The 12823-nt window shown below is 47.5% G+C and overlaps 1 protein-coding gene across 13 annotated transcripts in view; it reads right to left on the bottom strand.

The window, feature by feature from the left end:
• The window catches only part of KIF1A (kinesin family member 1A), a 297735-nt gene that overhangs the window by 17961 nt on the left and 266951 nt on the right, over positions 1–12823 (bottom strand). For all 13 annotated transcript variants that reach the window (XM_063915795.1, XM_063915782.1, XM_063915783.1 and 10 more), the window contains 3 exons: positions 10582–10794; positions 4972–5049; positions 4680–4804 (listed from right to left, as the gene is read on the bottom strand). In XM_063915795.1, the coding sequence (XP_063771865.1) occupies positions 4680–4804; positions 4972–5049; positions 10582–10794 (416 nt within the window). The remainder of the gene's footprint in view (positions 1–4679; positions 4805–4971; positions 5050–10581; positions 10795–12823) is intronic.

The following is a 12823-nucleotide window of genomic DNA, read 5'->3' as shown; positions in this document are numbered from 1 at the left end:
GACAAGCTTCCTGGCTTGACCATTTTCCCTGGAAATTTTGTCCCTGTGTGACTGCTCCCGAACCTCGGAGACTCGCGTCCGTGGTCACCAGAATCCAATCTTGGATTCCGAACCTGCGACCCTCTAGAAGGTGAGAACTTTGGAGCCACCACAGGAGAGAAACCCTGGCCCTGGGGGACAGGCTTATCTTCCGGTGCATCTGCAGATGGGACCCGGACCACTTGTCCAGCAGGTCCCACTGAAACGTTCTTGCATGGAACCTACCAAACGGAATGGCCTCGTAGGCCGCCACCATTTTTCCCAGCACTCGAGTGCAGTGATGAATCGACACTCTTGGCGGTTTCAGAAGTTCCTTGACCATGTTCTGGATTTCCTGAGCTTTTTCCAACGGGAGAAAGAGCCTCTGCAGGTCGGTGTCCAGAATCATGCCCAAAAACGATAGCCGAGTTGTCGGAATCAACTGCGACTTTTGTAAATTTAGGAGCCAGCCATGCTGTTGCAGCACCTGTAGGGAGAGCTCAGCGCTTTTCAGTAACTGCTCCTGTGATCTTGCCTTTATCAGGAGATCATCCAAGTATGGGATAATTGTGACCCCTTGCTTGCGCAGAAGCACCATCATATCCGCCATTACCTTGGTGAAAATCCTCGGGCCGTGGAAAGACCAATGTCTGAAATTGGTAGTGACAATCCTGAACAGCGAACTTCAGGTACGCCTGATGAGGAGGATATATGGGGACATGTAGGTACGCATCCTTTATGTCGACCGACACCATAAAATCCCCCCTTCCAGACTGGAGATGACTGCTCGGAGAGATTCCATCTTGAATTTGAATTTTTTTAAATAAAGTTTGCGGGATTTTAAGTTCAGAATCGGCCTGACCGAGCCATCCGGCTTCGGGACTACAAACAGGGTTGAATAAAACCCGTCTCCCCGTTGTGACGGGGGTACCGTGACAATGACTTGCTGTTGACACAGCTTTTGTATTGCAGAACATACTACCTCTCTCTATGGAAGAGAAACTGGTAAGGCCGATTTGAAAAATCGGTGCGGAGGCACGTCTTGGAATTCCAGCTTGTATCCTTGGGTCACAATATCCAGCACTCAAGGATCTAGGTCCGAGCGAACCCAGACCTGACTGAAGAGTTGAAGACGTGCCCCCACCAGTGCGGACTCCCGCAGCGGAGCCCCAGCGTCATGCGGTGGACTTGGTTGAAGCCGGGGAGGACTTCTGTTCCTGGGAGCTTGCCCCAGCCGGGGATCTTTTACCTCTTCCCTTACCTCTGGCCGCGAGGAAGGAAGAACCACGTCCTTTCCTGAACTTATGCGACCGAAAGGACTGCATCTGGTATTGAGGTGTTTTCTTTTGCTGTGGAGGGACAAAAGACAAAAAGGAAGACTTACCCGCGGTAGCTGTGGAAACCAGGTCCGCGAGGCCCTCACCAAACAAAACTTCACTTTTGTAGGGCAGAGCCTCCATAGCCTTCTTAGAGTCAGCATCACCATTCCATTGATGAGTCCGCAACGCCCTCCTAGCCGAGATTGCCATGGCATTGGCCCTTGATCCCAAGAGGCCAATATCCCTCGCAGCCTCCCTTAGATAAACCGCTGCGTCTCTGATGTGACCCAGGGTCAAAACTATGCTGTTCCTATCCAGTGTGTCTATGTCAGATAACAAGTTATCTGCCCACTTATCAATAGCGGTACCCACCCATGCCGATGCCACGGCCGGCCTGAGTAGCGTACCGGTAGTAACATAAATAGATTTTAAGGTAGTTTCCTGTTTACGATCCGCAGGATCCTTAAGGGCTGCCGTGTCAGGGGACGGTAGCGCCACCTTCTTGGAAAAACGCGCCAGGCTTTGTCCACTGTGGGTGATGATTCCCACCATAATCTATCCGGCGAGGGGAAAGGATACGCCATAGCAATTCTCCTGGGAATCTGCAGTCTCTTGTCAGGAGACTCCCAAGCCTTTTCAAAAAGAGCGTTCAAATCATGAGAGGGAGGAAACATTACCTCAGGTTTCTTTCCCTTAAACATACAGACCCTTGTGTCAGGGACAGTGGGGTCTTCTGTGATATGCAACACATCTTTAATAGCCACAATCATGTAGTGAATACTCTTAGCCACTTTAGGATGTAACTTGGCATCATTATAGTCGACACTGGAGTCGGAATCCGTGTCGGTATCTGTGTTTGCTACCTGGGTAAATGGACGTTTCTTAGACCCTGAGGGGTCCTGAGACTGTGATAAAACATCACCCATGGATTGTCTCCATGCTTGGTTCTGAGACTCAGAATTGTCTAACCTCTTATGCAATAAAGCCACACTTGCATTTAAAACTTTCCACATATCTACCCAATCAGCAGTCGGCAGTGCCAACGGAGTCACTCCCACATTCTGTTCAGCTCCCTCACAGCCTCCTCCTGGGAAAAACATTCAATTTCAGACATGTCGACACACACGTACTGACACCCCCAAACACACTGGGCTATAGGCAGTGGTGGGATTCAGCCGGTTCACACCGGTTCTTCAGAACCGATACCTAAAGTTAGGTATGGTTCTTAGAACCGGTTGCTAATTGCCTGGGTGCTCCCGGGCCCGAGCACCCATGGACCACGAGGAGCACCCATGGAACCCGCCGCTGCCCTAGTAGCTCTAGCCGCCGCTGCCCCCGCAGTAGATTGAGACGTGCTGGGGGCTGCGGAAGTGCTTCTGTACCATAGCAATGTAAAAAAAACAACCAAAAATGGCCGCCGCCAAGGAGGAGACAGATGCTAGAGGTCACATTTGACCTCTAGCGCCTGTCTCCTCGGCGGCGGGCATTTTAAGAGGGTGTTTTTTTTACACTGCTGTGACTGCTATGGTACAGAAGCGCTTCCGCAGCCCCCAGCGCATCTTAATCTACTGCGGGGGCTGCGGGGGCTAGCAGTAACCACTGAAGTCCGCACCCACCCTTCTTAACTTTACTGGGGCAGCGGCCAGGAGATACCTGGCAACATGCAGGAAACCCCTGACAACGCACAGGAGACCCCTAGCAACATGCATGAAACCCCTGGCAATGCACAGGAGACCCCTAGCAACGCGCATGAAACCCCTGGCAACGCACAGGCAATGTAAGTGGCATTATTGTGTGTGGGCATAAAATGGTGTCAGGACCATAACTGTGTGTATCATAATATGTAATTGGCATTACAGTGTGTGGCATAACGCATAATGGGTGTTATTTGAGTATTAAATGCATGAATTATTAAACTACCTTTCGGTATACTTAAAATGGTCATTAGGACATAGAACCGGTCGTTAATTTATTTGAATCCCACCACTGGCTATAGGGGACAGATCCACAGTAAGGTCCTTCAGAGATACAGAAAGGGAGTTTGCCAGCTCACATCCAGCGCCCCACCAGTCTGAAGGAATTAACCAATGCCCCAGACCTGTAAGCGCTTTTTATATATAGTAATCAACACCAAATTGCCGTGCCCCCCCTCGTTTTGTGATCCTGTTACTTGTGGTAGCAGTGAAGGGCCAGGAGCAGCGTCTCTGCAGCTGTGCTGTGGAGAAAATGGCGCTGGTTTGAGCTGAGGAGGAAGCCACGCCCCCTATATGGCGCGCTTCGGTCCCGCATTTTTTTATACTGGTGGGGGTCCCTATACTGTACATTGCCTAGGCAATGTGTATACATATAGCCAGGTTAAATATGAGGTTTTATTGCTGCCCAGGGCGCCCCCCCTGCGCCCTGCACCCATGTAGTGCGCTTGTGTAAGGGAGCAATGGCGCGCAGCGCGGTACCTCCGGAAGATCTGAAGTCTTCTGCCACCTTTGAAGTCTTCTTTGCTTCTTTACTCACTCGGCTTCTCTCTTCAGTCTCCGTGAGGGGGACGGCGGCGCGGCTCCGGGAACGAACAGCTAGACGCACCAAGTGATCAGACCCTCTGGAGCTAATGGTGTCAAGTAGCCTAAGAAGCAGAGCCTTTGAACTCACAGAAGTAGGTCTGCTTCTCTCCCCTCAGTCCCACGATGCAGGGAGCCTGTTGCCAGCAGTACTCTCTGAAAATAATAAACCTAACAAAAGTCTTTTCTAGAGAAACTCTGTAGAGCTCCCCTAGTGTGCAACCAGTCTCCTCTGGGCACATAATCTAACTGAGGTCTGGAGGAGGGACATAGAGGGAGGAGCCAGTTCACGCCCATTTAAAGTCTTAAAGTGCCCATGTCTCCTGCGGATCCCGTCTATACCCCATGGTCCTTTTGGAGTCCCCAGCATCCTCTAGGACATATGAGAAACAAAGTTGCTCATTTTCAAACTTCCTGGGCGGCGTTGTTTACTTTCTTGGCAAGTGTGTATGATGTCGACGACAAGCGATGTGCCGTGGGTCGTTAATGACCCTCGCTGTAAGTCGTGCATGCAGCTCAATTTGGACTGGCATCCAAGAGCTGCCTGCATGGTCCCGCCGCGGCGTGATGTCACTGAGCGATATGGTCGTCATATCGATCAGTGTGTATGCACTGCCGCTGACCGGCCGGCCTGGTACATATTTGCACTTTGGTAGTTAACAAGCACTAGTAAGCCCATTGCAAGCCTCTACATACAGCTGCTATAAAGAAAACACAAATGAGATGAACCATTGTGATATTTTTGAAGTCCAGACAGAACTTTTCTTGACTACTGATCATCACTGACCTGGACTCTTGGCTGCAGTATCGTCCTTCTACAAGGGAAGGGCAGGTGCTAGATGGCGTGAGGGACGAGACCCCAAGGCCAGGAAGAGAGTGGTCACGTAGAAGTGTGACTGACATCTCAGAAAGCTGATAATACAAATTATGACACGTTAGCTCATAATTTTTAAGGAATCCATTTGTAGTAAGGAACAGAGGACCTAGTACATTATAACAACGAGTTCATAGCATAGATCAAATATATGTCAGATTCATATGTAGAGTGCAGGGACTTATCTTCACTGGGGAGCTCTCACCTTGCTCTCACTGGCGCTCACACACACATGGCTGTAAGTGTACTCTCTGTTAAAGGTGTGGGTGAGCAGGCGTAGACACTGTAAAATATACGTATTCCAAAATTAGTGACCAGTAAATATATGTAGACATTATATTATATTAATGACAGAGATATAATGACAGTTATAAAGACAGCTATGCATTTTGCAAGCCATAAATAATTATTTATAACCATATAAACTTTCCGCAGAATTCCATGATTCTCTCATTTTCATAGTTGTTATAGTAAGAAGATGACAATTGATAAAATGAAAAGAGCTGCATTGTCCCTTTCCATTGGAACAAGTTCTAAGGATTGCAGAATGTGACCTTAGAACCCTACATTTTAATGATGTACTGTAGCAATGGAACGGAGGGACTAATGGGGGTTCCTATACACCCTATCATAACTAGAAGTGTCATACTAATTTGCTGATCTGTATCTTAATGTGTTTCCTCCCTAGGCAGCATACATAGTAAACTCACAAATGTATATATGTTGTGTGCGTATATATACACTGCTCAAAAAAATAAAGGGAACACTTAAACAACACAATGTAACTCCAAGTCAATCACACTTCTGTGAAATCAAACTGTCCACTTAGGAAGCAACACTGATTGACAATTAATTTCACATGCTGTTGTGCAAAAGGAATAGACAACAGGTGGAAATTATAGGCAATTAGCAAGACACCCCCAATAAAGGAGTTGTTCTGCAGGTGGTGACCACAGACCACTTCTCAGCTCCTATGCTTTCTGGCTGATATTTTGGTCACTTTTGAAAGCTGGCGGTGCTTTCACTCTAGTGGTAGCATGAGACGGAGTCTAGAAACCCACACAAGTGGCAAAGGGAGTGCAGCACATCTAGGATGGCACATCAATGCGAGCTGTGGCAAGAAGGTTTGCTGTGTCTGTCAGCGTAGTGTCCAGTGCATGGAGGCGCTACCAGGAGACAGGCCAGTACATCAGGAGACGTGGAGGAGGCCGTAGGAGGGCAACAACCCAGCAGCAGGACCGCTACCTCCGCCTTTGTGCAAGGAGGAACAGGAGGAGCACTGCCAGAGCCCTGCAAAATGACCTCCAGCAAGCCACAAATGTGCATGTGTCTACTCAAACGATCAGAAATAGACTCCATGAGGGTGGTATGAGGGTCCGACGTCCACAGGTGGGGGTTGTGCTTACAGCCCAACACCGTGCCGGACGTTTGGCATTTGCCAGAGAACACCAAGATGGGCAAATTCGCCACTGTCCCCCTGTGCTCTTCACAGATGAAAGCAGGTTCTCACTGAGCACATGTGACAGATGTAGCAGAGTCTGGAGACGCCAAGGAGAACGTTCTGCTGCCTGCAACATCCTCCAGCATGACCGGTTTGGCAGTGGGTCAGTAATGGTGTGGGGTGGCATTTCTTTGGGGGGTCGCACAGCCCTCCATGTGCTTGCCAGAGGTAGCCTGACTGCCATTAGGTACCGAGATGAGATCCTCAGACCCCTTGTGAGACCATATGCTGGTGCGGTTGACCCTGGGTTCCTCCTAATGCAAGACAATGCTAGACCTCATGTGGCTGGAGTGTGTCAGCAGTTCCTGCAAGACGAAGGCATTAATGCTATGGACTGGCCCGTCCATTTCCCAGACCTGAATCCAATTGAGCACATCTGAGACATCATGTCTCGCTCCATCCACCAATGCCACGTTGCACCACAGACTGTCCAGGAGTTGGCGGATGCTTTAGTCCAGGTCTGGGAGGAGATTCCTCAGGAGACCATCCGCCACCTCATCAGGAGCATGCCCAGGCGTTGTAGGGAAGTCATACAGGCACGTGGAGGCCACACACAGTACTGAGCCTCATTTTGACTTGTTTTAAGGACATTACATCAAAGTTGGATCAGCCTGTAGTGTGTTTTTCCACTTTAATTTTGAGTGTGACTCCAAATCCATACCTCCATGTGTTAATAAATTTGATTTCCATTGATAATTTTTGTGTGATTTTGTTGTCAACACATTCAACTATGTAAAGAACAAAGTATTTAATAAGAATATTTCATTCATTCAGATCTAGGATGTGTTGTTTAAGTGTTCCCTTTATTTTTTTGAGCAGTGTATATTACATATATATATATATATATATACACATATACATATATATATATATATATATATATAGCAATATTCACCAACGTTTCAAACCCTCAGGTCCATTCTCAAGCCAAGGGTCTGAAACGTTGCTGAATATTGCAAATAAACCATCATGTTAATGCAAATAATATGTTTGGAGAGACGTTCTCTTTTTCTGTATTAACTATTAATATTTGACTTATCCTAATTCATTAAACAACTTGAAATATAATTACCTCTACTTTGGATACCCATTTTCACCTCCATTCTACACCACCCCAACCCGCCTCTATTCTCCAAACAGCCATATATTAGGCATCAAGTGAACAGCCATTCTTGAAGTTGGAAGCAGTGTAAGGATCTGGGCAACTTTGACAAGGCCCAAACTGTGATGGCTTAGACATGTGTGTCAGAGCATCTCCAAAACGGCAGGTCTTGTGGAGTGTTCCCAGTATGTAGTGGTTAGTACCTCCCAAAAGTGAAGGATAACTAGTGAACAGTCAATAGGTGACCAAGGGGGTTATTCGGGTTTGTTAGCAAACCAAAAAAGTAAGCAATTGGGCAAAACCATGTTGCACTGCAGGTGGGCTGATGTAACATGTGCAGAGAGATTTAGATTTCCATGAGATTCCCACGAAGCTGATGTCCTGTGTGTGCTGGTAAGGTGGCTGTCCAGTTGACACCCAGAATCATGCATTTCACAGAGAGAGAGAACCGGCCACGCACGGGTCCACATTTGTAGTTTTTATTCCCACTCATAATCAGAGCTTTTGTTTGAAGACAGTTTCTGTCACCCTTTCTCCCTCTTTCCCTACTTCTACCCGCTCAGACCGGCTGTTGCAGCACATCACAACTGGCAGGTGCCAGGGTTTACACCAGATATTGGTATAGGGTAGTTGGACCTCACTGCACGATACTTTAAGCCCAAGTGTGCTCCGAAAAGTCCTCAGCTCCGCTAGACTGCTAGATATCACAAGAGAACAAGTTCTATATATGTAATGTAAGTATCTATTGGGGATGCCTAAAGGCAGGACCTATAACTAAGTAAGCTGCTCTTCATAAATGTGTGATTTCTCCTCAATGGGGCATTTATTATCCAAAACATAGGAAATGATCTGCTCCTGTCAATGTCTAACAGTGTCCCCTGCCTACTATCACATCTCTTTCCGCTCACTCCCTAATTAATTACAACTGCTCACTGAAGCCAAATGAATGTTTAATTAACACACGAGGCTGTCTCTATTTGATGCCCATAATTTGAATATTTTATTGTTTGAATTATATTATATTAGCCTGTTTGAAAACCCATTGAAAGCAATGATCTGCATGATATTACATATAAGAATTCCATCAAGTTGTTTTGCATGGATAAAAGGCTCTATAAAGTTACATCACTAAGCCAAAACTCCTCTACCCCAGTAAGTACAGCTGAACGTACCATCTTACAACATGATCTAAGTTTCGAAGGTGGATGCAGAATCGGAGTATCGCAGTGGGTAGTTTGCCATCAGCAAGATAAATCCTGATTCCCCCCCATACCACAGAAAAATGCTGCTACCTCGCAGTCACCGCCATCTCTACGGTGCATGACATCACAAGAAGATCTCATGCACTAAGTGCATTTTAACCAATGTAAAAACTATTCAAATACACAAAAGTGACATATATAATGAAGACCGTCATAATGGCTCCTCACTCTGATGATTAACTAAAACAATGAGGCTGAACTTGCAATGTGGAAGTAGTGTGGACATTGGGGCTAATTCAGACCTGTTTGCTCGCTAGGGTTTTTTTGCAGTCCTGCGTTTGCATAGTCACCGTCCATAGGGCAGTGTATTTTTGCTTTGCCAGTGTGCAAACGCATGTGTAGCAGAGCTGTACAAACAGATTTTGTGCAGTCTCTGAGTAGCCCAGGACTTACTCAGCCGCTGCGAACATTTCAGCCTGTCCGGGACCGGAATTGACGTCAGGAACCCTCCCCACCAATGCTTGGACACGCCTGCGTTTTTCCAAACACTCCCAGAAAACGGTCAGTTGCCACCCACAAACGGCTTCTTCCTGTCAATCTCCTTGCAAATGCCCGTGCGAACGGATCCTTTGCACAAACCCATCGCTGAGCAAGGACGCGCCTGCGCATTGCGGTGCATACACATGCGCAGTTTAGACCTGATCGCCTGCTGTACGAAAACGCAGCCTATCGATCAGGTCTGAATAAGGCCCATTGATAAGTCCTTATTACTGTTTCCACCAGCACATTTTCTAAAGGATTGGCCAAAACCGCAAAACTAGGTGCAGATTTCTAACACAATAGTACTTCCAAAGGCATGAAAATGGGCATGCAACCAAGGGCACTGAACATATAGTAAGTGGCACATATAAAAAGAAGCAGGTACATGATTTGTAACAATTGTTTTTCTGGTGTTGGGATTATGGCCCTCATTCCGAGTTGTTCGCTCGCTAGCTGCTTTTAGCAGCTTTGCACACGCTAAGCCGCCGCCTACTGGGAGTGAATCTTAGCATAGCAGAATTGCGAACGAAAGATTCGCAATATTGCGAAAAGACTTCTCTGTGCAGTTTCTGAGTAGCTCGAGACTTACTCTTCCAGTGCGATCAGTTCAGTGCTTGTCGTTCCTGGTTTGACGTCACAAACACACCCAGCGTTCGCCCAGACACTCCCGCGTTTTTCCCAGAAACGGTAGCGTTTTTTCACACACACCCATAAAACGTCCAGTTTCCGCCCAGAAACACCCACTTCCTGTCAATCACACTCCGATCTCCAGAACGAAGAAAAAACCTCGTAATGCCGTGAGTAAAATACCTAACTGCATAGCAAATTTACTTGGCGCAGTCGCAGTGCGAACATTGCGCATGCGCAATTAGCGGAAAATCGCTGCAATGCAAATAAAATTACCGAGCGAACAACTCGGAATGACCACCTATTTTTTTTTCAGTTATGTGGTTAAGTTAAATCGCAGATCGCCATGGCTGCCATAATTATTTATCGCAATCGGAGGAAAAGGTGCACATCGGAATGCATTTGTACACAATCGGATGCGATTCATCAGATGTAAAAAAAAACACTCAGTTGCAATCGTAATCGCAGGACTCCCGGGAAGCTGATAGGAAGGTTGGGGGAAAATCAGATCCGACTTTTCAGTTCAGGTAAGTCTCACTAGTGGATGGGGGCCTTTAAACTGTAGTAATAAGATAATTGAGCATTGATTTTACTGTTGCCTGTTGTGGCAGCCACAGAACACAATTATATTTAACATTATCCTTATTGTAGTACTGCCACTTGTGTGCTTGTATGCATTTCAACACTTATCAATCTTTTGTCATTTATTTTTATAGTTGTAGCTCTTGTATAAGTTCAGTTTGATATATTATACATTTTTAAATAAAGCAGATTTATTTTGCAGTCATACGTAAAGTAACTGCCTGTGAGGTGGGATTCACAGAGAAAGAATAATCTACGTACCTTGGCAGCCAGCTCTTTCTGTCTCTCACTGGCGGTCTCCAGTGGGTTTTCCTCTACATGTGGGGACCCCGGCTCTGTGAGTTGCACCAACTGACATGTAGGGCTGGGGGGCGACATCTCGTCACTAGGAGATGGAGTAAACGAGTCTGTGGCTCCCCTGAGTGTGGCTTCCAGTTTCTCCCGAAGCAGCAGGTAATGCCGGGTCCTCTCAACCTGAACACATTCAGTAATGGGAAGATATATTCTAAACCTCAGTTTTCAACTACATTCTGCAAAATTCAGCATGGTGGCCATTGTGAAGATGCAACTTATATGGTTATTGTAAGTCTCTAGTTGCTCACCAAGATGCCCAGCTAGTAAAATCCTATGGGGTAGACATAGGCGTATCCAGTGGGGGGGGAGGGGGGGGGGCACTCGGGCCCGTGCCCCCCCCTGTTGTTTCTGACTTCTTCTTTTTTTCAAAAAGGAGAACAGCAGCAGCACTACTGCTATTTTCGTCAGTCAGATTTGGTAAAAGAGCCGGCAGGCACTAGGACCCGCCGGGGCTCTAATAGCAAGTGCGTGTGGTCAGGGCCGTTTTAACAGCAGTTGGGCCCCTGGGCACAACAATGCACTGGGGCCCCTACCTATCCTCCAGCAGTAGGGGTGGGGGGTTCTATCAGCGGCAGCTTTGATGTCCCGCGGGTGGTAGGGGGTGTTCTATCTTCCGCTCAGCATGTAGGACCTGAAGCAGTAATTTCTGCTAATTAATCCTTTACTGCACAGATGGGGTGGGAGGGAGAACACTAAACTGTAGAAGGGGGCATTGGGCAGAATGAAGGGGCCCTGGTACATGACTTCCAGGATGGTAGGGGGTGTTTAATACGCAGGGGAGGGGTGGATAGTGGAGTGGGCTTAATATTCACCATTTTCCGGTGAGAGGGCAGATTGCTTGACTGCAGATATCTCCAGTTCCAAGAAATAGATTTCTTAGCTTTGAATGGGATAAAAACACTAGAAAGTCCCACCTTTCAGGAGATACTGGGGACTTGGGGATCAGAGTTCAGAAGCCAGAGCGATCCACCAACGAAAATATAAAACTGCATACCAGGTGTGTGGAGCTGGAGGAGGGACCGGCTGCTGGAAGGCTAATATCTCTGGTTCTGGGCATAGTAGAGACAAGCTGCCAGTGTTCACCAAAAGGGGAGAGTCCCAGCTTTTGGAGTATATCCTCAGAAAAACTCTAAGTCAAACAGAATCCAAGATATCTGGCTGGGAAGAGCAATTAACAGGCTTGGATGGGGACCACTGCTTTGAAGTCAGATATCTCTGGTTCCCCTTTCCCAATGTTCAAAATCTGGTACCCCTGGAAAGAGGGGACCCTCAGCTATCAGCCTAGGGCCCTTCTACTCCTGGGGCCCTTGGGCAAGTGCCCATTGAGCCCATACGAAAAGACGGCCCTGCGTGTGGTAACCAATGGGGAGGCTGGAGCTGCATCTCCAGCCTCCCCATGCTCACACCGCAACCTACCTCCCTCACTGCCAGCCGTCCAGAGTCCAGCCCAGGCACGGGGTTCAAATGCCAGCATCGAGTAAGACTGTTACTTATGACGGCGCAGAAGGCTTCATTAGCCCTAATTAGCCATTAGGCTTTGAGAAGGCGGCCCGTGTTCATTTTCTTCTGGATCCGCCCCTGGGGGTAGATGTATCAAACCTTCTAAAGCGGACAAGCGGAGCTGCTGGTCCTAAACACCAATCAGATTTAAGTTATCATTAATTCAGCACAGTCTATAAAATGTTATAAAATGCTAGTTAGAATCTGATTGGCTACTATGGGCAACACTTCCACTTGTCCGATTTAGATTATGTATTACTGAATAAATCTCCATCGATAAACTTTAGTCACTTTCTATTAATCAGGCTCTCATTGCAAAATGTCTCTTCACCATCTGCAATTGTCTCAAATTTCTGAACATAAGATCCATCGGTGGCTACCAGATTAGAGGCCTCTAGTCAAACCTGGACGCTGCTGTGGAAGTGTTTGCAGGCTGAAGCCCGGTGAAGTGTGCGCACGCTCAGCAGCTGCACTGCGCGTGCGCACACAGTGGGATGCGAAGACATCTCGTGTGATCACTTCTGTCTGATTGACAGGCATCGGTGTTCGCGGGGCAGAAGGGGGCGTCGCGGTGTGTCCGGACCATTTGCGGGACGGGCCACGGCAGCTGCGACCCGAAACATGGCAGGTAGCCGTCTGCCTTCTCAGC

This window comes from Pseudophryne corroboree, chromosome 4 (assembly GCF_028390025.1).
Source record: "Pseudophryne corroboree isolate aPseCor3 chromosome 4, aPseCor3.hap2, whole genome shotgun sequence".
NCBI lineage: Eukaryota > Metazoa > Chordata > Amphibia > Anura > Myobatrachidae > Pseudophryne > Pseudophryne corroboree.
This window is presented reverse-complemented; position numbering and strand designations above follow the sequence as displayed.